Here is a 24,273-nt window from a genome sequence, read left to right as displayed (position 1 = left end):
TTGGTTAAGTGTCAGACTCTTGATTTCAGCTCAGGTCTGTGCACACACACTCTCTCTCTCAAGATAGATAGATAGATAGATAGATAGATAAATAAATAAATAAATAAATAAATAAATAAATAAATAAATAAATAAATAAATAAGATTCTTCTATTCCCATACTCTTCAAGCTACCTTGGCATGAAACAACTATTCCCATACTACTGTTTTCTTGATAGTACTGCTATGCTCATGAATATTTAACTTTCTTTCCAATTTACTTTTCCCCTTTCGCTCTGGTATCCATCCAAATGGATCTAAATGACAGCAAGTAAGATGCAGTCTACATAAGCTTAAAAAACTGTGTTTTAAAGATGGAATTTTTGAGCTGAGGAGAAATCTCCTTACAAAAGCCTCTAGATAACTGAGGTTTGAGAAACACTGGCCTAGCTGTAAAATTGGGAACTTGGTATCCTATGTTTGTCACAATGGAACTGAATCTGTCTCAGTACTGAATTGCTAACATTTCTCCCTAAAAACAACCAGGGCTCCTTGGTGAAAAGGCTGATTCCAGGGCTGGGCTAGGGAAAGTACTTTCTGTTGCTCTATAATGGAGGAAAGGGCTCAGAATAATTGGGTAATATGGAAAGAATGCAGGAGCCAGCTTCAAGGGGCTCTCACTGGCCTTATTTAGGTTAATTGGAGCTTTAAAATAAATAATAATGGAAATAATAATAATACTAACAACAACAATATGCTCAGCTGCTCTAGCTATATATTCTCATAACCACATTCTCACTCTCCCTCCCTGATTTCAACTGTCTCTCCTTTATTTCCCTCCTTTGAAGCTCTATGCTCAGAGCAATACTGTCTTGTTTTCCCTCTGCTTTTGAATGTTGTGTATACTTTATACTAGAAGGAAAACAAAATCTGAGTTTTAGTTTTAGCCTTTGGGGTGATCAATTAAAAAAGCAATCTTTGAACCCTCTTAGGTTCTGTGCCACTGAAACCAAACTGACATGGTCTATAGGGTTATTTGCCAGGTTAAATATAAAGTAGCCATTTTTGTAAGTCAAATGTCTCAGAATCAGAAAGTTCATATGGTTCAATAACATGGTCCATCCAAGCTCACAGGAGTTTTACATGGGTTCTTACAGCCAGAACTTAAGCTATTTTAAATTGGTTCCCTGTTTTATCTTCTTGCCTTTTACTTCCTTGGAGACCTAATATGGAAAGGTGACTGATCAGAAGGTAGAACATGGGTGTCCTTGATTACCTGGTCTAATGTGATCTCAACCACATATTCACACCCGCTACCACAGGTAGCATCACAGAGTGAAAGGAATCAGGAGACTAGATTCTATTCTGGGCTCTCTTACTTAGTTGGATAAGTTCTAGTTTCTCTCAGCCTGTCCTTTCATTTGCAAAATATAGGTTGAATAAAGACTAAGTTGTATCTGATATTTCTTCCTTTCCTAATATTTTTTAGCTCTTTATTATAGGGCCTGGGGTGGGGTAGGGAAACAACGTGAAAATTAGTATTTATTTATACAAGTATGAGTGTTCTTTATAAAAAGGCACATCAGCCAACCAAATAGCTAATCATGGTTACCAGAAGAAATTCACCTTATTAGCTGAAACTGTTGGGTTTACTCAAGTCAAAAATGAACTTCTAGACTCCATATCACTTATTATGTTTTACCAATTGGTAAAATGTCATTTTTATGTAATTTAATAGGTTAAATATACTTTAGTTGATTTTTAAAAGTTCTTTTATTTCTTTCCTCTAGAAATTGCATTGGAGTTTTTAGGTGATTATGAAGACTAATCATTTGTTCACAAATATATGGACTTCAAATCATGAGTCTCTTTTGAGAATCTGTAAGAAAATGTTTTAGATGCTTTTGCTCTCTGCTATCCAATTATAACAGTGCTAAATTTAGTCAGATTTTGGTTTGTCCTCATCTGCACAGTGATGATAATCTCTAATTTGGACTTCCCAATATAAGCATTGTTATGAAATCGTCTGTAGTCTAAGATTGCTTAGAAAAGGCAAAAATAACCTTAATTCTTGCAAATCTGAACAACAATATGCAGCATAAAAAGAAGAAAAGGCTCATTGCATAACAACTCGGCAGAGCAGTGAATACCCAAAGCCTCCTTCCATGGAGTTACCCATTGCTGAAAACAACTCTCCTTTATTCAAGCACACTTAAAAAAAAAGAACAATAAACTATAACTCCCTTCAAAACTTTCATGAGCAATTCTGGTAGAGACCACACCAGGAACAGAGAAAGTAGGTAAGATATTTAACAAATAGGAAAAGTATAGGTCACATTTATATCATCAAATGATTAGACCTTTGGGCTATATACTAGATTTACTGAATCAAAAAGTCTAGCCAGAAGTTATAAACTTCATTTCTGTAAAACCCAGAGAAGTCAATGAGCCCTGGCCCAATAAGCAAGTTACTTCTCTTGTCAAGAATGATTTATGCATGTGCATCCATGCACATATACACACCCCATGTAGGAAAAAAACACCTTTACTATCAATTTCCGATACATCATCTCTCCAATTCTTTCACCTAAAACAAAATTACTTTCCTTTCTAGACTCAATCAATAGTATATTTTAATCTCCTTTTTTTCCCTGTGTCTTATGTTCTATCCAAACGTTCATTAAGTAACCTGACCCATTCTGTCTTCAGAGCATTAACACTAACTTATTTGAAACCACAAGGCACACAGTATAAACTTGGGAACTATACATTAATATCTCCCAATGTAAACTGGGGAACTTACAGAAAAATACATGTTATAGAAGATGAAATAGATAGCTAATTAAGCACGAAGTCAATACGATGAGGTATTGTAATGTTTCTGTTGGACACTATTTGTTTGGTAAGTCTTCTTTTCCGTTATTCTGTCCCAGGCATATTAAAATTATCAAGCAGAAGTGCTATCATTATATTCCCTTTTTAAAAATGTTTATTTATTTTTGAGAGAGAGAGAGAGAGGTCATGTGTGCAAGCAGGGGAGGGACAGTGAGAGAGAGGGACAGAGGATCCAAAATGGCTCCGCATTGAGAGCAGAGAGCCTGAGGTGGGGCTCGAACTCAGGAACTGTGAGACATGACCTGAGCAGAAGTCTGATGATGCTCAACCAACTGAGCCACCCAGGCACCCCTATATTCCTTATAAATGTCCATTCTTCTCCCTTCTTTTTCTCTGTATCTGATAATCATCAATAGGTATGGGTCCATCAGATGTCTTTCAAAATTGTATCCCAGTCAATGAAAGGGTCTTTAATAACTCCTTTGAACATTTATTAGCCTAAAATTTACTATTCTTTCAAATGTCCTTGCTTCATAAAGTACTTCATTCATTGAAGAGGCTTTAAAATTCCTTTATAGATTTCAGGCTCAGTAATACAACCACTTCATTTGAATAAATATGAACCTTATAAATAAAAATAAAGCCAAATTGTGCTAACTTCTCAAAATAACATTAAAGAATGCTTTTGGTTTTTGGTTTTTGTTTTTGAGAGAGCGAGCGAGCGAGCATGCACACATGTGTGAGTGAGTGGGAGGAGGGGCAGAGGGAGAAGGAGAGAGAGGGTCTTAAGCAGGCTCCTGAGCACAAAGCCCAACATGGGGCACAATCCCATGACCCTGAGATCATGACCTCAGCTGAAATCAAGGATTCGATGCTTAATTGACTGAGCCACCCAGGTATCCCTAAAAAGTTTTTTTACTGACTAACTGTTAGCACTAAAGTAATATTAATAAGGATTATCATTCTTAGTCCTCCACAATCAAGCAGATTCTATTTGGAAGTTACTTCAGTAGGACAATAGCCACTAGTTTAGGGTACAGTTCTAAATTCATCCAAGTACAATCTTTTTCATTCATTCATTGCATATATACTGTGCTTCAGATATGGTGACAGGTTCTGGGCTGTGAGCAAAATAAATGTAGCATCTCCTTGTTCTCAAAGAACTAGAGTTTGCACAGGACAATGACATTAATCAATTAATTGCACTTGTGAGTGTACACTTACAAACTGAAACGGGGGTGGTCAAGAAAGACAGTGGGATTTCATGAGAAATTATTGTAAGGAATTTGACTCTGATTGGGGGGTCAAGGAAAGCTTTCCTAAAAAAGTAAGAAGCAGAAATCTGAAGAATGACTAGTTGTTAATTAGGCAGAAGAAGTGGTGAGATGGAGGTAGGGGAAGGAAGAGAGGACTCTTCAAAATTGAAGGAAAAACATCCTAGGACAAGAGGCATATTAGTTTCTTATTGCTGCTATAACATATTACCACAAACGTAGTGGCTTAAAACAATACAGATTTGGGGCATCTGGGTGGCTCCGTCGCTTAAGTGTCTGACTTTGGCTCCGGTCATGATCTTGCAGTTTGTGAATTGAAGCCCAATATCACACACCCGGCTCTCTTCTCTCAGCATGGATCCTGCTTCAGATCCTCTGTCTCCCACTCTCTCTGTCCCTCGCTGCTCCCTCTATCTTTTTCTCTCTCTCAAAAATAAATAAACATTTAAACTCCCCCCTGCCAAAGCACTACAGATTCATTATCTTACAGGTCTGGAAGCGAGAAGTCCAAAATGGATCTTACAGGGATAAAGTCAAGGTATTCTTCAAGAGGCTCTAGGGAAGGATCTATTTCCTTGCCTTTTCCAGCTTCTAGAGGCTGTCTGCATCCCTTGGCTTGTGGCTTCTTTTATCCATCTTCAAAGGCAGCAATAGCCAGTCCAATCATTTTTCATGATACCATCTTGGTTCTCTCTTCTGCTTCTCATTATCCTTGAGGACCCTTGGGCCCATCTAGATAATCCAGGATTATCTCCTTATCTTTATTTAGTCCTTTATTTAACCACATCTGCAAATTCCCATTTTCCACATAAAGTAACATATTTATAGGTTCAGGATGGTGGCCATTTTGGGGTAGCTATTATTACACCTACCATGAGAGAGATTATGTATCATTTATAAACTGAAAGAAGGTCAGAGTAGCTGGGTGCAGAAAGTGAGAAGATAAATGGTATTGGATGAGGCTGAGGAGGTGGGCAAGCACCACACTATACACATCATAAACTGTATCAAGGGTTTTGATCTTTATTGTAAGAACAGTGGGAAGCTAGCTATCAAAGTAGTGAAAAATTAGATGTTATATTTTAAAATATTCCTCTGGCTACTGGATAGAAAATGTATTTTAAAATAGCAGAGGTTTAGGAAAAAGATGATGGTGACTGCAGCTGCAGATATTCAGATAATTTTTATTCAGATTAGTGAAGTCATTTCAGTCTTTTAGTCCTAATTGGGTGATTCTATAACTTTGGTTAAACATCTTTCTGGTAGTTCTACAGGGAAGACAAAATGTTACCATGTACAACTTGCCATTTACAGTCCCAGGCATGATAAAGACTCTTTATATTATATTGCTTCTATTAATTACTGTGCATAACTCCATGCTAGTAAATCAGACAACTTCAGTAAAAGAGATGATTTCATGGAAAAATTAAAATGATTATACCCAGATAAATTCTACCTTAAGAGGAAATATAATTCAAGAAGTAGAAAACCTGAATAGATTAAGAACCCTTATAAACACTGAGTGAAGGCAGAGGATAAAAAAAAAATGGGATAATGCAGCAGGTAATGTTATAATTTGTCGCCCATTCCAAGGATTTTGGCTTCTACTTTAAGTAAAATGGGGGCTCACAGAGACCAGGGAGAGACTATAACAAAAATCTGGAAGAGACTGATAGTGGTTTAGACACCAGGATGGCAGCAGTGACTGAGACGGGGGAGTGGCTGGGTTCTTGGTATATTTTGAAGGATTTCTGATGGATGTAAGAAAAATAAGGTTGTCAAGAATGACTCCAAAGTTTTAGCCTGAGTAATGAGAGGGAGAGAGTTGTCATCAATGGAGATAGGGAGACTGACTTTGGGGGTGAGAGAGATCAAGTATCTCAGTTCAGAGCATGATAGGGAATTCTGGTAGACCCTCAAATGTATTGCAGAGTAAGCAGTTGAATATGAGTTTGGAGCTCAGGGGAAAGGTTTAAGCTAGAGATATAAACTTGAGAGTCATTGTATATAAATAGTTTTTTAAATACTTTGAGGCTAGATGAGATCACCAAGGGAGCATGTAGACTATGAAAAGCTCTATAAGGACTGAACTCTGAGGCACTCAAGTATCAAGAGGTAGGAAAGAAGATTAAGAATTAGCAAATTAGGCTGAAATGGAGCAGTTAGTAAGGTAAGAGGAAAACCAAAAAGAACATGACGCCATGGAAGCCCTACCTTTTCCTTCTCTAACTTCTACTGATCTTTCAGATCTCAGTCAAGTGATATTTTATTCCCTAGACCTGGTTAGTTGTCTCTTCCAAGTGTCTCCACAGCATCCTGTCTCCACAGCACCTTGGTTTTTTTTTCAATTATAATTGTCTATACTTACTCATCTCATTCTATACATTGTAAGCTTCCTGAGAGAAGAAATCAAATTTTTGTCACTCACAAAATATTCCCCGATTAGCATAGTACTTGACATGTAGTAACTGCTGAATACAAGTTGGTTGAACTGAATTAGTAAAATCGGTACTTACCTTCTGGTTACAGACAGGTTACTAGTGTGATAGGAAGAGTCTACTAGGATCATCTATGCCACCAATACCACACATACATTCATTTTGTTTATTTTTCTATGTAACCATTTAGAATTTTTCAGCATGAAGTTTTTGGTATGTCTCATGGTTTGATTCAAGTAGAGGGGGAAGAAGAAGAAAACCAATATTTATATGTTTATGGTAAGCATACATACCAATCATACCTTGACAAGTTAGCTCACTTAAGCAGTTAACCCCACACTCACAAATTTCAGAACAAAAGTATGATTAGCTCCACTTTACACTTTATTTATTATATAAATATAAATATATGTGTACATATATATATAAGCAAGTAACATCATATATGTGAACAGTTATATATATCATATATTATATATATGTGAATAGTTATATATATCATATATACATATATATGTATTTATATATATGTATGTGTGTATATAAACAAGTGTGTATATAAAGAATTATAAACTAGTAATATATGTGTTAACAGTTATATATATCATATATATATATCACATATATGTATATACATATATGTGATATATATATGATATATATGATATATATGTATGCATATATGATATATATAACTGTTTACATATATAATACATTACTCATTTATATTTATATTACTGCCTGAGCAAAATAAAATAAACGGCTATTTTTAAAATACAATTATGTTACTTACCGGAAAATATAGAAGCAGAGACCCAAAAAGAATTGTTTCCAACAGAATAAGGCCCGATGCCCTGATGCTCTAAAAAAAAAAAAAAGAAAGAAAGAAAGAAAGAAAGAAAGAAAGAAAGAAAGAAAAAAAAAGAAAAAGGCATTGTTAATTTACGTTCCTAGCAATGGAAGAGCTTACCTATTGTGACAATGCCTCAACCAGTGAATGAAAAATGGCTAGTATTTCAGACAAGAGACCTTAACTGAAACATGCGAAAAGACTGACTATAAAGGTGGTGGCGGATTTAATGATATTGCCAGTGGCTTTATGGAATTTTGTGCCCTAAAATTTTAATCCATGAACAAACTGAGCAGCTGAGAACACTAGAAAATGCTTTCAATCCAAGAAATACACAGACACAAAATATCTTGCTTGTATTTCTGAAACATCAATCACTAAATGCAACGTGAAATACATAAAAAATTATACGTGGTGCAAACATAGTATCTTCACAGGGAAATAATTTGAAGTAGTAGCAACAGATTTTGCAACAACAAAAAGTTGAAAACCCAAGCCACAAGAGTCCATTACATTAAAACAATGTCAGATAAATGACAGCCAGAAACAGGAAATTATAATATCTCTTCAAAACACTGCTGCTAGGACATTGTTAGACACAGAGGAATACTTTATGTAATCCTTCAAAGAACTCAAGGCTTTCATTAATCTAAGAATTTGCAATGGAGAAACAAGTTTAGACAGTGAACAGACTTGATTATTCAAGTGGCTTCTCACTATTGGTCTTTATTTTAGCTACCAGATGCTTTTAAGTGAAAAGAAAATTTCTATCAGCAAGACTTTAAGTGGGTTTTGGCTGGTAGAATTTCTAAGATTGCAAATTACATAAATACCTAATTATGAGTACTATTTTTTAAACTTTACAAAAAGATGACACTAAGAGCGAGAGTCCAAAACATTATACAAGACTGCTTATAAAACAATCAATGCAATATTTTTTTTTTAAAAAAAAGGATAGGAAAAGAAGCTGCAAAGCTTAATGGAGAGGACAGACATTGGAGTTATCTTCATCTCAGTTTGAATTATGAAATAATCCCTGTGAGTCAGGCAACCTTGAACATCAATGTCTTCACCCATAAAATGTGTATCCTAATCTTAACCTTATTAAATCTGAGTTTAATAAAATATGAAGTATACATAATGGCTACTATTATGCCTGATACTTAGTAAGTAGGTATGCACTCTTCAAAGTAAAAAACAGCACCAGGATGATTAATTTGAAATCCACAGAAAGAGATATAAGTAGCAGTCATTTTCTTTTTCATGCTTGGGATCCAAATGGCCCCAGAAAAGCTAAAAGTGGAGGTCGAGAACCCAAGAGGTTTTTTTTCTTATTTTTAGGGCCAGTAGTTTCTTAGCTATGTTACGACCATTATTACCACATAGCAGTGGTAGTGGTGCATATATTCTTACAGTAAATAACCCGTTTCTTTTTCATTTGGTAATGTTGAGCAATCTTCTTAGCCCTTCACTGCCTAGCTCCTGGCTGAGCAGAGGAGGCTATAATTTCAAATTATTAATTGGAACTCCAAAAAGTGGTTCCATAACCAAATGAAAGGCCTATTGAAAATGTGCTCTTTCAGCACTCTCAATAATAGCCAAATTATGGAAAGAGCCTAAATGTCCATCAACTGATGAATGGATAAAGAAATTGTGGTTTATATACACAATGGAGTACTATGTGGCAATGAGAAAGAATGAAATATGGCCCTGTGTAGCAACGTGGACGGAACTGGAGTGTTATGCTAAGTGAAATAAGCCATACAGAGAAAGACAAATACCATATGTTTTCACTCTTATGTGGATCCTGAGAAATTTAATAGGAACCCATGGGGGAGGGGAAGGAAAAAAAAAAGAGAGGTTAGAGTGGGAGAGAGCCAAAGCATAAGAGACTCTTAAAAACTGAGAACAAACTGAGGGCTGATGGGGGGTGGGAGGGAGGGGAGGGAGGGTGATGGGTATTGAAGAGGGCATCTTTTGGGATGAGCACTGGGTGTTGTATGGAAACCAATTTGACAATAAATTTCATATATTAAAAAAAAAGATAAAGATAAAAAAAAGAAAATGTGCCCTTTCCTTCCTTTTTTTTTTCAGAGAGAGAGAGAGAGAGAGAGAGAGAGAGAGAGAGAGAGAGAATGTGTGTGCAGGGCAGGGGCAAAGGGAGAGCAAAATCCTAAGCAGGCCCCATACCCATCCTGGAACCTGATGTGGGGCTTGATCTCAGGATCTTGGGATCATGACCTGGGCTGAAGTCTAGAGTTGGACAGCTTAACTGACTGAGCCCCCCAGGGACTCCATAATGTGTACTTTTCTCTTCAAAATATTCTTGGGCTGAGTTGGCTTCATGGCTTCACAGAACGAATAGGTAGCTAATAGGTGGGTCTTCAGAGACAAAAAAAGAAACCTCATGCTCCCTAAAAAATTATCCCGTTGTCTTGGTACTGGAAGTTCTTTGATCTAGAACAAACCCTTTTATTTTATACCTGGTGCCAAGAATTAATATACTAGTGTTGTAAGTAATATGTTGACTTAAGTTCAAAGCAAAGAACAGAAATATTTTCTTAGAATCTAAGTGATAGGATGAGGAAGGAGAGAGGAGGATTGAAAAATGAAGACAGTGCAGTTACTCTGGAAAACAGTGTGGAGTTTCCTCAAAAAGTTAAAAGTAGAACTACCCTATGATCCAGCAATCTCAGTACTAGGTATTTAACTAAATAATACAAAAATAAAATAAAACAAAACAAAAACACACTAATTCAAAGGGATACATGCACCTCAGTGTTTATAGCAGCATTATTTACAATAGCCAAATTATGGAAACAGCCTAAATGTCCATTGATTAATGAATGGATAAAGAAGATGTAATACACACACACACACACACACACACACACACACACACACACACACACACACTGGAATACTACTCAACCATTAAAAAGAGTGAAGTCTTGCCGTTTACAACGACATGGACAGAACTAGAGAGCGTTTTGTAAGCAAAATAAGTCAGAGAAAGACAAACACCATATGATTTCACTCGTATGTAGAATTTAACAAATAAAATTAAAAAAAGGGAAAAAAAGAGAAAGAGGCAAACCAAGAAACAAACTCTTAGCTATAGAGAACAAACTGGTGGTTATGGAAAGGAGGTGGGTGGGGGGATGGGTTACATAGGTGATGGGGATTAAGGAGTGCACTTGTGATGAGCATTGGGTGTTACATGGAAGTGTTGAATCACTATATCTTATACCTGAAACTAATATTACACCATATGTTAACTAACTAGAGTTAGTAGAAAAACTTAAAAGGAAGAAAAAAAAGAAAAATGAAGATGGACAAGAGAGATGATGAGCAGAATAACAGAGCCCAAAGAAAAATTTCAACTCCTTCACAGTTGTGCCCGAGATAGAAATGGTGGTATGAAACCCTTTCCACCAGAATTGCTAACTGCAAAACTCTTAGAAAACTTTATTGAAAGATGATCAACAATTACAATACACTATTTATATAAAACACTAACACACAAATCAATACCATATATTTTCCAGATATATTTAAATATACCAAATACAGATCTGGAGGATACATACCAAGCTGATAACAATGTTTTTTGTTTTTTTTTCTGGAGAAGTGGATAGATTTGGGTATAGATCAACTTATTCAAAAACATTTTAATTTCTTTGGAGATTTAGTCATGCATTGCTGTGTAATATGAATTTTAATAATTTAATAAGTAAAATTAAAGAAAAGAAATCTAAAATGTGTCATTTCAAGTTATTAGAAAATTCCACCATTAGGCATCATAATACACCAAAGGGCCTAAATGAAGCCCTTCCTAACTAATATCTACTTAAAAAGATTTTATTCAGTACCAACTTCCTGCATAAAATTATCAAACAGTATTTTTATGATACTTACAGGTGAATATAAAGCTGGGGGAGTTATCATTGAGCCTAAGTCTCTCCTTTAGGATCTATAATGCCTAATGAATATAATTCCAGAGTTTACAAGAGAGGTGTACAGATTCCACTTCACTCTACTTCATCCCACCTGCCCCATTTCTTAAACTTTCTGAACTGACTTATGAAGGTTTGTAACAGATATCAAACTTATATACTAAAGAAAAGAGCTCATAGTATGATACCAATCTTATCGAATTACGTCAAAGTCAATTTCTAAATTTCATAATCCTTGGATGAAAAGTAGAGAGATGTAAAATGAACCACAATTGCAATCGCCACAAGATTTGCCCATGAGGTAGGCACCCAAAGGAAGCTAAGTCACTGGAAGTAATAAGGTGACAAGAATGCTGAAGTCTGAATTTTTTAAAAAACAATTAAAATGCTTTTTCATTATTTCCTTGATCCTACAAGGACTAACTACTTCATTTATATTTTTAAAACATTTTTAGCCACTGGGGAAATTAATGTATATCTTGCTAAAACAGTGCAGCTATTTTGAATTATGGCTGATTTCTTTAGCCTGGTAGTAATTAAAGTTTCTTTCTATTACAAAAGGAACCTCTGAGCATGAAGGTATTTTTACACAGCTGTACCTCAGAAAAAATGAAACTACAATAAAGCAACAGAATTAGATTCTGAAGAGAAAGAACTGGCATAAGTTTGGATTATAAACCAAGACTATAAATCTATATTATTTACAAAAAGAATCAGCTGTGATAGCAAGGAGAACGGACTTCTTCTATTTCTATAGAGAAATCCACAGACTGGGAGATTACAAACAAACACCTGATGAAATAGTTACACAATAATAAACTGGAAGCAAAATGTAAAAGTGGTCCTGAGAAGAAACCTGACATTGAGAGATATGAGGACACTGTTTTTCAATAATTTTATTTACAGTGATATTAATAAATGAGAACAGACTACAGCCAGTTTGGCAGACTATATGCAATTAGTTTCTCTTAAGAAAATCTGTGATGAGGGGCACCTGGGTGTCTCAGTTGGTTAAGTGTCTGACTCTTGCTTTTGGTTCAGGTCAAGATCTCATAGTTCATGAGATTGAGCCCCCCATTGAGCTCTTCGCTGACAACATGGAGACTGCTTGGAATTCTCCCTCTCTCCCTCTCTCTCTCTCTCTCTCTCTCTCTCTCTGCTCCTTCCCCACTCGTGTGTGTGTGCGTGTGTGCTGCACGCTCTCTCTCTCAAAATAAATAAATAAACTTAAACAAAAATCTGTGATTAAATATTGAAAAAGCATTCAGATTTAGAAAAATTTGTCAAGGAACAATTGCCAAAAATGGGGTCGGTTCAAATCAGTATTATTTTTTCCAAAAAAATTATCAGCAATAAAAAAGTTACAAAAAAAGCAGAAGGATATGTTCAGGACAGAGATTGGTAAAGTGAAATCAAAGCAATCCAGAGAGTTTTATTTTAATTATTTTTAATTCTGCATTCAAGCATAATTAACATATAGTGTTATATTAGTTTCAGGTATGTGATATAATGATTCAACACTTCTATATATTACTCAGTGCTCATCATGATATATATACTCTTAATCACCTTCACCCATTTCACCCATCCCTCCTACCTACCTCCCTTTAGGCAACCACTCCTTCTATATTTAAAAGTCTGTTTTTCTGTCTTTCTCTTTTTTGTTTTGTTTCCTAAATTCCATATATGTGTGAAATCATACGCTATGTGACTTTCTCTGACTGTCTTCACTTAGCATTATACCCTCTACATCCATCAATGTTGCTGGAAATGGTAAGATTTCATTCTTTTTTATGCCTGAGTAGTAGTACATTGTATATATATACACACACATACACACCACTTCGTCTTGATCCATTCCTCTACTGATGGACATCTGGGTTGATTCTATATCTTGGTGATGGTAAGTAATTCTGCAAGAAACATTGGGGTGCATATATCTTTTCAAATTCATGTTTTCATTTTATTTTGGTAAATACCCAATAGTGGAATTACTGGATCATGTGGTAATTCTATTTTTAGTTTTTTGAGGAACTCCCATACTGTTTTCACAATTGTTGCACCAATTTACATTACACCAAGAGTGAGCAAGGGTTCCTTTTTCTCTGCATCTTCACTGACACCTGTCATTTCTTGTGGTTTTGATTTTAGCTATTCTGAAAGGTGTAAAGTAATATCTCATTGTGGTTTTGATTTGCATTTCCCTGATGATGAGTGATGCTGAGCATCTTTTCATGTGTCTGTTGGCTACCTGTATGTCTTCTTTGGAAAAATGCCTATTCAGGCCCCTGCCCATTTTTTAATTGGATGGTTTTATTTTTTAGTATTGAGTTGTATAAGTTACTTATATATTTAGGATATTAGCCCATTATCAGATATATCATTTGCAAATATCTTCCTCTATTCAGTAGGCTGTCTTTTTGTTTTGTTGATGGCTTCCTCTGCTGTACAATAGCTCTTCCTCGACAATAGCTTTTTTTTTTTTTTTTTTTGGTGCAGTCCCAACATTTTAATTTTGTGTTTATTTCCCTTGTCAAAGGAGACATATCTAGAGAAATGTTTTTATGGCTCATGTCAAAGAGATTACTGCCTTTGCCTTCTTCTAGTTTTATGCTTTCAGGTCCCATATTTAGGTCTATAAGCCATTTCAGTTCATTTTTGTGCATGGTGCAAGAAAATAGTTCAGCTTCATTCTCAGTTTCTCATTGTTTATTGAAGAGAATGTATTTTTCTTATTGTATATTCTTTCCCACTCTGTCATAGATTAATTGATCATAAAAGCATAGGTTTATTTCTGAGCTCTGTATTCTGTTCTATTGATCTGTGTGTCTATTTTGTGACACTACCATACTGTTTTGATTACTATACCTCTGTAGTACATCTTGAAATCCAGGATTGTGATACCTCCAGTTTTGCTCTTTTTCAAGATTGCTTTGGCTATTGGATTTTCGGATTATTTGTTCTAGTTCTGTGAAAACTGCTGTTGGTACTTTGATAGGGGTTGCATTGAATCTGTAGATTTCTATGGCTAGTATAGGCATTGTCATAATATTGGTTCTCCCAATCCGTAAACATGGAGTATTTTTCTGTTTGTATGTTTCATCTTCAATTTCTTTAATCAATGGTTTTAGCTTTTACAGTACATGTCTTTCCCCTCCTTAGTTAAGTTTATTCCTAATTATTTTATTATTTTTGGTGCAATTATAAATGGGATTGTTTTCTTAATTTTTCTTTATGTTACTTTATTATTAGTGTATAGAATGCAACAGATTTATATATATTCATTATGTATCCTGCGACTTTACTGAATTTATTTATCAGTTCTAGTATATTTTGGTGGAGTCTTTAGAGTTTTTGACATATAGTATCATATCACCTGCAAAAAGTGAAAGTTTTACTTCCTCCTTACCAATTTGGGTGTGCTTTATTCTTTTTTGTTGTCTTGTTGTGGCTAGGACTTCCAGTACTAAGTTGAATAAAAGTGGTGAGAGTAGACAGCCTTGTTTTGTTTCTGATCTCAGGAAAAGCTCTCAGTTTTTTAGCATTGAGTACAATGTTAGCTGTGGTTTTCATATATGGCCTCTATTATGTTGAGGTATGTTCTCTCTAAACCTACTTTGTTGACATTTTTTAACATGAATCTTTGTCAAATTTGTCAAATGCTTTGTACTTTGTCAAATGCTTTTTCTGTACCTACTAAAAATGATCATATGGTCTTTATCACCTTTCTTATTAATGTGATGCATAACATTGATTGATTTACCAACATTGAAACACTCTTGCACCCCAAGAATAAATACTACTTGATTGTGCTGAGTGATTTTTTGATGTATTGTTAGATTCAGTTTGCTAGTATTTTGTTGAGGATTTCTGCACCTATGGTCATCAGAGATATTGCTTTGTATTTCTCTCTCTCTCTCTCTCTGTCTCCTATGTATGTATGTATGTATGTATGTATGTATGTATGTAGTGTCTTTATCTTGTTTTGGTATCAGGGTAATGTTGGCTTGTTGAAGGAATCTGGAAGCTTTCCTCCCTCTTCTAGTTTTATAAATAGTTTGAGAAGAATAGATATTAACTCTTCTTTAAATGTTTTCTAGAAGGGTGCTTGGATGGCTCAGTTGGTTAAGCATCCAACTTCAGCTCAGGTCATGATCTCATGGTTTGTGGGTTCAAGCCCTGCATTGGCTCTGTGCTGACAGCTCAGAGCCTGGAGCCTGCTTTGGATTCTGTGCCTTCCTCTCTCTCTGCCCCTCCCCCACTCATGCTCTGACTCTCTCTGTCTCTCTCTCAAAAATAAATAAACATTAAAAAAATTTAAATGCTTGCTAGAATTCACCTGTGAAACCATCTGGTCCTGGACTTTTGTTTGTTGGGAGTTTTTTCATTGCGGGTAATTGGTGTTTTCTAATTTTCTATTTCTTCTTGATTCATTTTGGGAGGTTATATGTTTCTAGGAATTTATTCATCTCCTTCAGATTGTCCAATTTGTTGGCATATAACTTTCACAATATTTGTATTTGTGGTGTTCTTTGTATTGTGGTGTCAGTTGTAATTTCCCCTCTATTAGTTCTGATTTTATTTATTTGAATCTTCTATCTCCTCCTCTTCCTCCTCCTCCACCTACTCTTCCTCTTCTCCTTCTTCCTCTGGCTAAAGATTTATTAATTTTGTTGATCTTTTCAAAGAACCAGGTCCTGGTTTCATTGATCTGTTTTCTTCTTTTTTAGTTTCTATTTCATTTATTTCTCCTCTAATTAATGATTTCCTTCCTTCTACTTGCTTTGGGCTTTGTATTTCTTTTTATAGCTCCTTTAGGTGTAAAGTTAGGTCATTTATTTGAAATTTTTTCGTGCTTCTTGAGGTAGATCTATATTGCTATAACCCTCCCTCTTAGAATTGCTTTTGCTGCATCCCAAAGATGTTGAACCATTGTGTTTTCATTTTCATTTGTCTCCATGTATTTTCTGATTTCCTGGTTGACCCATTCATTATTTAGTAGCATGTTATTTAATCTCTATATATTTGTGTTCTTCTTAGAGTTTTTCTTGTGATTGATTTCTAGTTTCATATCATTGTGGTTGGAAAAGATGCATGATAGAGCTCAATTGTTATGAATTTCTTGAGATTTATTTTTGTGGCCTAACAGTGATGTATTCTGGAGAATGTTCCATGTACATTGGAAAATAATATGTATTCCGTTGTTTTGGATGCAATGTTCTGAATCTGTCAGATCCATATGTATCATTCAAAGCCACTGTTTGTTTCCTTGTTGATTTTCTGTCTAGATGGTCTATCCATTGATGTAGTGGGGTGTAAAAGTCCCCTACTATTTCTGTATTACTATTTATTTCTTCCTTTATGTCTGTTAATAGTTGCTTTATGTATTTGGGTGCTTTCCTGTTGGGTGGATAAATATTTACAATTGTTGTATCTTCTTGTTGGATTGTCCCCTTTATGATTGTGTAGCCTCCTTTTTTGTTTCTTGTTATAGTCTTTTCTTTTAAAGTCTATTTTGCTCAATATAAGTAGTGCTACCCCAGCTTTCTTTTTGCTTCTATTTGCATGATAAATGTTTTTCCATCCTTTCATTTTCAATTTGCATGTGACTTTAGGTCTGAAAATAATCTCTTCTAGGCAGTATATAGATGGACCTTCCTTTTTTACCCATTCAGTTACCCTGTGTCTTCTGAATGGAGCATTTAGTCTATTTACAAAGTAATTATTGATAGGTATGCATTCATTGCCACCTTGTTACTTGTTATGATTGTTTTTGTAGTTATTCTCTGTTCATTTCTTCTCTTTCTCTCTTCCTTTGTGGTTGATAGCTTTCTTCAATGATATACTTAGATTCTTTTCTCTTTAATTTTTATCTCTGACAGGTTTTTCATTCATACCATTAGGTTTATATGTAACAACTTATGCATATAGCACATTCCAATTAAGTTGATGGTTGCTTAAGTTTGAATCCACTTTAAAGTACTAAATTTTTTCTACCCCTGCCATGTTTTATGTATATGATGTCATAATTTACATCCTTTCATTTTGTGAACTGAGTTTTATAGATACAATTGATTTTAGTGCTTTTGTGCTTTAACCTCCATAATGGTTTTATACATGATTAATCTACTTTTATTATGTTTGCATACACTTGTGAAATGTTTTCCTTTCCTAATTTTCTTACTCGTGATTATGTCCTTTTCTTTCCTTTAACATTTCTTATAAGACTAGTTTAGTGGTGATGAACTCCTTTAACTTATATTTGTCTGGAAAACTCTTTATCTCTCCTTCCATTCTGAATGATAGCCTTGCTGGATAGAGTATTCTTGGACACAGGGTGTTTTGTTTTGTTCTGTTTTGTTTCAGCACTTTGAGGATATCATGTCCTTCCCTTATGGCCTATAAAGTCTGCTGAAAAGTCAGCTGATAGCCTTATGAAGTTTCCTTTGTATGTAACAGTTTTCTTTTCTCTTTTTAAAATTTTCTCTGTATCACTACTTTCTGCCAATTTAATTGTTATATGTCTTGGTGTAGACCTCCTTGGCTTTTGTATTGTTGGGGGCTCTATATGCCTCCTGGATCTGGATGTCTGTTTCTTTTCCCAGATTAGGGAAGTTTTCAGGTATTATTTCTTGAAATAAATTTTTGTCCCCTTTTCTGTCATCTCCTTCTGGGATCCCTAAAATGTGAATATTATTATGCTGGATGTGTCGCTGAGTTCTCTTAACAAAAATGCTGATGGGTGCCATTATTCTGTTTTGTTTTTGGTGTTTAGCTTGGATGCTTTCTATTATTCTGTCTTCCAGTTTGCTGATCTGTTCTGCTTCCTCTAGTCTACTACACTTATTCCCTACACTTATTCATTTATTCCCTACTACAAAATTCCCTGAATTTTTTTTTAAATTTTTTTTCAACGTTTTTATTTATTTTTGGGACAGAGAGAGACAGAGCATGAACGGGGGAGGGGCAGAGAGAGAGGGAGACACAGAATCGGAAACAGGCTCCAGGCTCCGAGCCATCAGCCCAGAGCCTGACGCGGGGCTCGAACTCACGGACCGCGAGATCGTGACCTGGCTGAAGTCGACGCTTAACCGACTGCGCCACCCAGGTGCCCCTAAAATTCCCTGAATTTTTAATTTTAGTCATTGAGTTCTTCATCTCTGATTGGTTCTTTTCTATATTTTCTATCTCATTGTTGAATGTATTACTGAGATCTGCCATTCTTTTCTCACGTCCGGTAAGTATCTTTCTTTATCACTGTTACTGTGAATTTTCTATCAGGCATATTGCATATCTCCATTTCATCTAGCTCTTTTGCTGCGATTTTGTCCTGTTCTGTCATTTGGGACATATTTCTCTGATTCCTCATTTTGTCCAACTCTCTGTGTTTATTTCTATGTATTAGAAAAGTCAGCTACATCTCTTGAACTTGAGACTAGTGGCCTTATGAAGAAGAGATTGTGTGGTGCCCTGTAGCACAATGTCCCCTTCACCAGAACCTGGCACTTCAGGGGTGTCTCCTAAGTGTGCTGCATGCTGAACCATGTTTGCCTTCAGTCTTGTCAGCTACAATGGCACTCTTTGCCTGTTGTGGGTAGAGTTTGGTCCCTTTACTATTAAGTGGCCAGTTTTTGGCCATCTTGGCCTACTTGGGTTAGGCAATATGTCTGCCCTCAGTCCACTACTGGGTTCACAGGGAACTGTAGGATGCTTTCCCTGTGTTCTCCGAGACGCTTTCATTGGGAGGCAGGGCCAGCAATCAAATCAGTTGTCTGCCCCCAGCCCATTGCTAGGGTTGCAGTTGAACTGGTGTATGTGGTTTTCTTCCCCCCTCCCTGGGTAAGAGACCCTTTGAAGTGATGCTGATCACTGTCAGGTATGCTTGCAGAATGAGACATGTCAGTCACTGCTTGGAAGGACTCCTAGACAGTGGTGCGGGTTGGATGGGGCAAATCCACAGGAGAATGCAGGGGCAGGGCATGCTGTATTAGCAACCAAGGTGGTAAGTGTTCATACTGGTTCCTGCAGGTGTCCTTGTATCTGGGCTGGGGAGGAGGAATAATGGCACTCACCAGCATTTTGTTCTTGGAGAAGTCTCCGAAAGATCCCTGCACCTCCAGTGAATGTTTTGAGACTAATAAATAAATCTTCTTCTTGTATACTTTCAAACTTCTCCCTCTATGCTGTATCTGAGATGGGTTGTTTTTGTTTTTTTGTTTTTGTTTTTGTTTTTTTTTTAATTTTTTTTTCAACGTTTATTTATTTTTGGGACAGAGAGAGACAGAGCATGAACAGGGGAGGGGCAGAGAGAGAGGGAGACACAGAATCGGAAACAGGCTGCAGGCTCTGAGCCATCAGCCCAGAGCCTGACACGGGGCTCGAACTCACGGACCGCAAGATCGTGACCTGGCTGAAGTCGGACGCTTAACCGACTGCGCCACCCAGGCGCCCCAAGATGGGTTGTTTTTTATGCTGGCTCTATAAGGGTGGAGTCTCAGTTTCCTATTTCCTTCTAGCTTTTCCAGTTGATTTTTAAAGTTACTGTGTTAAGCCCCACTGATTGTAAAACCTTAAAAAGTTAAGCCCCTCTGGTTTTCAAAGCCAAATGTTTTGGGGACTTGTTTTTCTAGTATAGGTCCCTTATGTCTAGGGTGTCTGGTGTGGGGTCTGTTCATCTCCTTGTCCATTCTTGTGGTGTCCCCCACTATGCTCAGTCTCTTGGGTTAGTTTTATTCTTGACTAGGACTCTGTCCTTCCTACCATTTTCAATATGGCCTCCTCCCTGTGATTAACTGTGGATGGTCTATTTTGCCACTGTTCCATTCATTTTCTGAGTTAGTTCCACTGATGTATCTGTTGGGATGAGGTAAGTTTAGGCTCCTCTTACTCTCCCATCTTCAAGAACAGTACCACAGAGAATTTTAAATGCATGTAATAATGTATATGAGCTTTATATCCAGACTGTTTGGAATCTCATCATTGGCCGCTTATCAGCTGTGTGATCTTGGGCAAGTTGCTGAACGTTCTGAACTTCAGTTTCTTCATTTAATAAAATGGATGTAATGATGCCCCTCCTTGCAGCACTGTTGCAAATACTGGCCATAACACTGCCCAGCATGGAGCAGGCACTCAGTCAATGGTACTTCATCATCAATGTTTCATGGACAGATAGAGAAAATGAGATCAACAGTCTATCTAACATCACTCAGCTGATGAGTGACAGAACAAGGTCCCATTATCCACTGCTGCTGATTCTTAAGTCAGTGTGATTTCCTCTGTACATCCAATCTGACCCTCAGTCATTTTCTTACCCAAAGGAACAGAATTACATGTAATGTAATAACAAAAACATGTAGCACTACTAAAGCATTTTAAAATAAATAGACACAAGTAATAAACAAATTACAAGTAAGGAGTTCAGTTCAAATGTTATGAAAAATTACTATTCAGTTTAGAATTCTTGATGGTTTAATGCAAAACATTAAAAAATTGTCACACTGCCTTAACTAGGAATTCTTCCTAATTTCTAAAAGTTCACAAGAAAGCCTGTTTTCACATGATTTGACAATTTGTAGTGGAGCTGTTTAAGACATTTTAGAAAAATTAATTTATCCAAAAATAAAATCCAGACTAACATATACATTAAAGTACTGTATATATATTAAGTATACGCATAATGTATATATAAAAGTATATACACATTATGTGTGTACTTTCATATAAACATTATATATGAAACATATACAGTTTCTTATTCTTTAAAACAGTACAACACACTGAGTTTTAAAATTTCTGGTATTTTTATGCATGTGATATTACATATAACAGGTCATTCATTATTAATTATGATTCACCATTTAATGCAGGTTTGGCAGGATTTACATGAGATACCTGTCCATTTGCTTAGCTTTGTTTCAAATAGCGTGAGCATACAGAGGAGTTTCCTCCTCCTGCTCCCCACGGAACTTCAGTGCCTGATATTATGGCTCAAAGTTGCTGCCACTCACAGCAAGTGCAGAGATGCAGAATAACAGATGCGTGAGAGGGAACATTTTGGATAACCTTTACTCAGCCAAGCTCATCTCTCCTGCGTATGTCCTTAACAACTTAGTACCAAAGCTCTTTCTATCAGACTTCTTCCCACCTCTTAGCACCTCTCCTCTGCTAAGATGCCACTAGGATACATTCCTGAAATATACATGATCAGGTCCTTATTTGTCCTCATTTTTCCCATAATTTACAAAAATAGCTTTGATGTCTTTGTATCTATTTGCAAACTTCAATTCTCTTTTTCTTTTAGTACTAATAAACAGAGCAACTCATATTTCACATAATGGAGATAAATTCTCTAAATGTCAAAAAAGCATACACAGTGAACTTCACAAACTAAAGAATTTTGCCTTGAGAAGGATTACTGTATACCCTTAAATAAAGTGGCATGAAATTACTGAAACAAAATGTTATCTGCTTAGACTTCTGTTATTGATTAAAGGCTACTGAGATTGATATATTTTCAAATAAAAAGTTGATAATTGAAAGAACAAATTCCTCCTCATGAAGAATCCAAACAGAATCATAATAAAATAGAAAATATTAAGTATTTTAAAAGACATTAATAAGATAAAACACTTTGCTTTTTCAAATAATCTCTGTTATAGAGATGAACTCAAATATCGTCTAGTTTGACATCATTTTTTAAACATAAATATATTTTACACTTGAATAAATTCAAGAAACTTCATAAATCATTGCTCAGTTTCACCTAATTGCTAAGTAGCAATCTTCATCATTTGAACATTGTCCAATTTCAGAATTTTTTTTTTCTTTTTCAGTCTGGTATGTTGAAAACTGTGGTCCGTAAGGTAACTACTTTAAAATACTGCTGCTCACACAGAGGCAACAGAACCCATCAAATGTTAGCCAGAGAACATCAGCATCTCTTCAATCGCCTTATTTAAGGAAAAAAAACCAATGTGAGAACAAGAAGAGAATTGCTCAGAACCGTTAAGGTTGTCTTGAACACATCATCTGTCTTCTACGGCATGTTTGGGAATACCTGGAATGACTAGGCAACATGTAAACTAAGGAACATTTCATATATTGTCTGATATTTGGAAATAGTCTAAACAGGCTACGACTTGTTTCTGTTCCTTCGACTCCACCTTAACACAAAAGTTTTAATTCTGACAAGACACTTAGAAATGTCCAAAGAAACATGATGAGCATTTCGGTGAATAAACCAATAGATGATTTAATGATGTATGAGACGCTCCTTATTTGCTAAAGTTAGCAGTTCAGAAATTTAAAAGAGCAGCATTATATCTGACAGGCAACAACAAAACAAAACAATTGTTACTTAGGTGCAAGGGTGATAGAGACAGGAACTCAAAACTCAACCTCTAAAATTGTGTAAATACCTCTAGATGACATGCAGTAAATTGGATTCTGATTTTCCTCAATTAAGAAGAAGAATCGTTAAACGGGCATTATGGATGGGATTCAGTCCACACGGAGTGCATCATTCTTAAACTTGTTTGCCCGAAGACAAAGTGGAAAAAAAAGGAGGGATATATTAACTAATCCTGTTTACATTTTGATTGTCAATTCTATTTTTTTTCACAATCCATTAATTTTTTTCTGTTAATTCATTTGAGTTTATTTCACATTGAACAGACTACAGAATTTTGCCATTCTTTATGGTATCTATTATGATTTCAGCTTCATCTGCCTGATTTGTTACCAGAATAATCCTTTTTTTTATTTAACCTTATTTTTTATTTTTTAAAATTTACATCCAAATTATTTAGTATATAGTGAAGCAATGATTTCAGTAGATTCCTTAATGCCCCTTTCCCATATGGTTTTGAAATCATAACATGTTTGCAATTAGATACTTATCTTGATATTTTAGAGTTGTATATATTACATTATGAATATGGTTCTGCAAAGATTTTCAAATAATAAATTCATAATTTTTAATCAGATAACAAATGCTAACCCTTCCATACAGAATTCAGAAAGGTCACAATAACTGAGGGATATTCTAATTAGGCATTCTTCTCTGTTTGCATCCTACTTAGTTACTCTTAGCTCTAAAATATATTATAAAAATGTATTAGGATCAGGCTATCAGCTCAAAAAGACACAAGAAATAATTAAGTACATTTAGACAATTGACAGAAAAGAATTACTAAAAAGTTAAAACAATGTTATTTTAAAAAGCAGAAAAAAGTTTTACAATGTAATAGATTTTTAAAAAGCAATTGTGTTTAACCTCATCAAACACAGAACTATTAGGGCATCTGGTGGCTCAGTAGGTTAAGTAGGTGGCTCTTGATCTTGGCTCAGGTTATCTTGATTGCATGGTTCATGAGATCAAGCCCCGCATTGGGCTCTGTGCTAACAGGGCAGAGCCCACTTGGGATTCTCTCTCTCTCCGTCTCTCTCTGCCCCTCCCCTGTTCACACATTCCCTCTCTCAAAATAAATAAATAAACATTAAAAAAAAGGAAATTGCCTTAAAAAAGTCCTTAAAAAAACCCAAACTATTACTAAAGCAGTTTTCTAGAAGTAATCAAATTTTGAAGTTTTTTTAAACTAATGATTCCAAGTCTTTATCTCTAGCCTAGACCTCTTTCTGTAGCTCTAGACTCATATTTTCACTTTCCTATAAGAGAATTCTATGTGAATGACCTATAGGCACCTGAAATTGAAGATTTCAAAAACTAAAATTTTCCAGTGGTTAATGGTAATCAGCTAATATTTTGTAATAAAACTCTCTGAATATACATCTATAGGCTAGAAATAAATGAGGTAGGTTTTATGACATATTCAAATACCTTTGCTATTTTCAGAAGTCCTAAACTTTCACTGACTTTCTCACCAAATAAATTAATAAGTAACCAAATAAATGATTACAATGAAAAGCAACATGCATGCTGA

General features: G+C 35.5%; 1 protein-coding gene across 2 annotated transcripts in view; it reads right to left on the bottom strand.

The window, feature by feature from the left end:
• GPR158 (G protein-coupled receptor 158) overlaps nt 1–24,273 on the bottom strand; it is a 421,093-nt gene that overhangs the window by 127,620 nt on the left and 269,200 nt on the right. The window contains exon 5 of one of the 2 annotated variants that reach the window (XM_011283685.3): nt 7,320–7,388. The exons of the other annotated variant lie outside the window; for it this stretch is intronic. Coding sequence (XP_011281987.3) covers nt 7,320–7,388 — 69 coding nt within the window. The remainder of the gene's footprint in view (nt 1–7,319; nt 7,389–24,273) is intronic. 2 annotated transcript variants of the gene reach the window in all.

Source organism: Felis catus, chromosome B4 (genome assembly GCF_018350175.1).
Source record: "Felis catus isolate Fca126 chromosome B4, F.catus_Fca126_mat1.0, whole genome shotgun sequence".
NCBI lineage: Eukaryota > Metazoa > Chordata > Mammalia > Carnivora > Felidae > Felis > Felis catus.
This window is presented reverse-complemented; position numbering and strand designations above follow the sequence as displayed.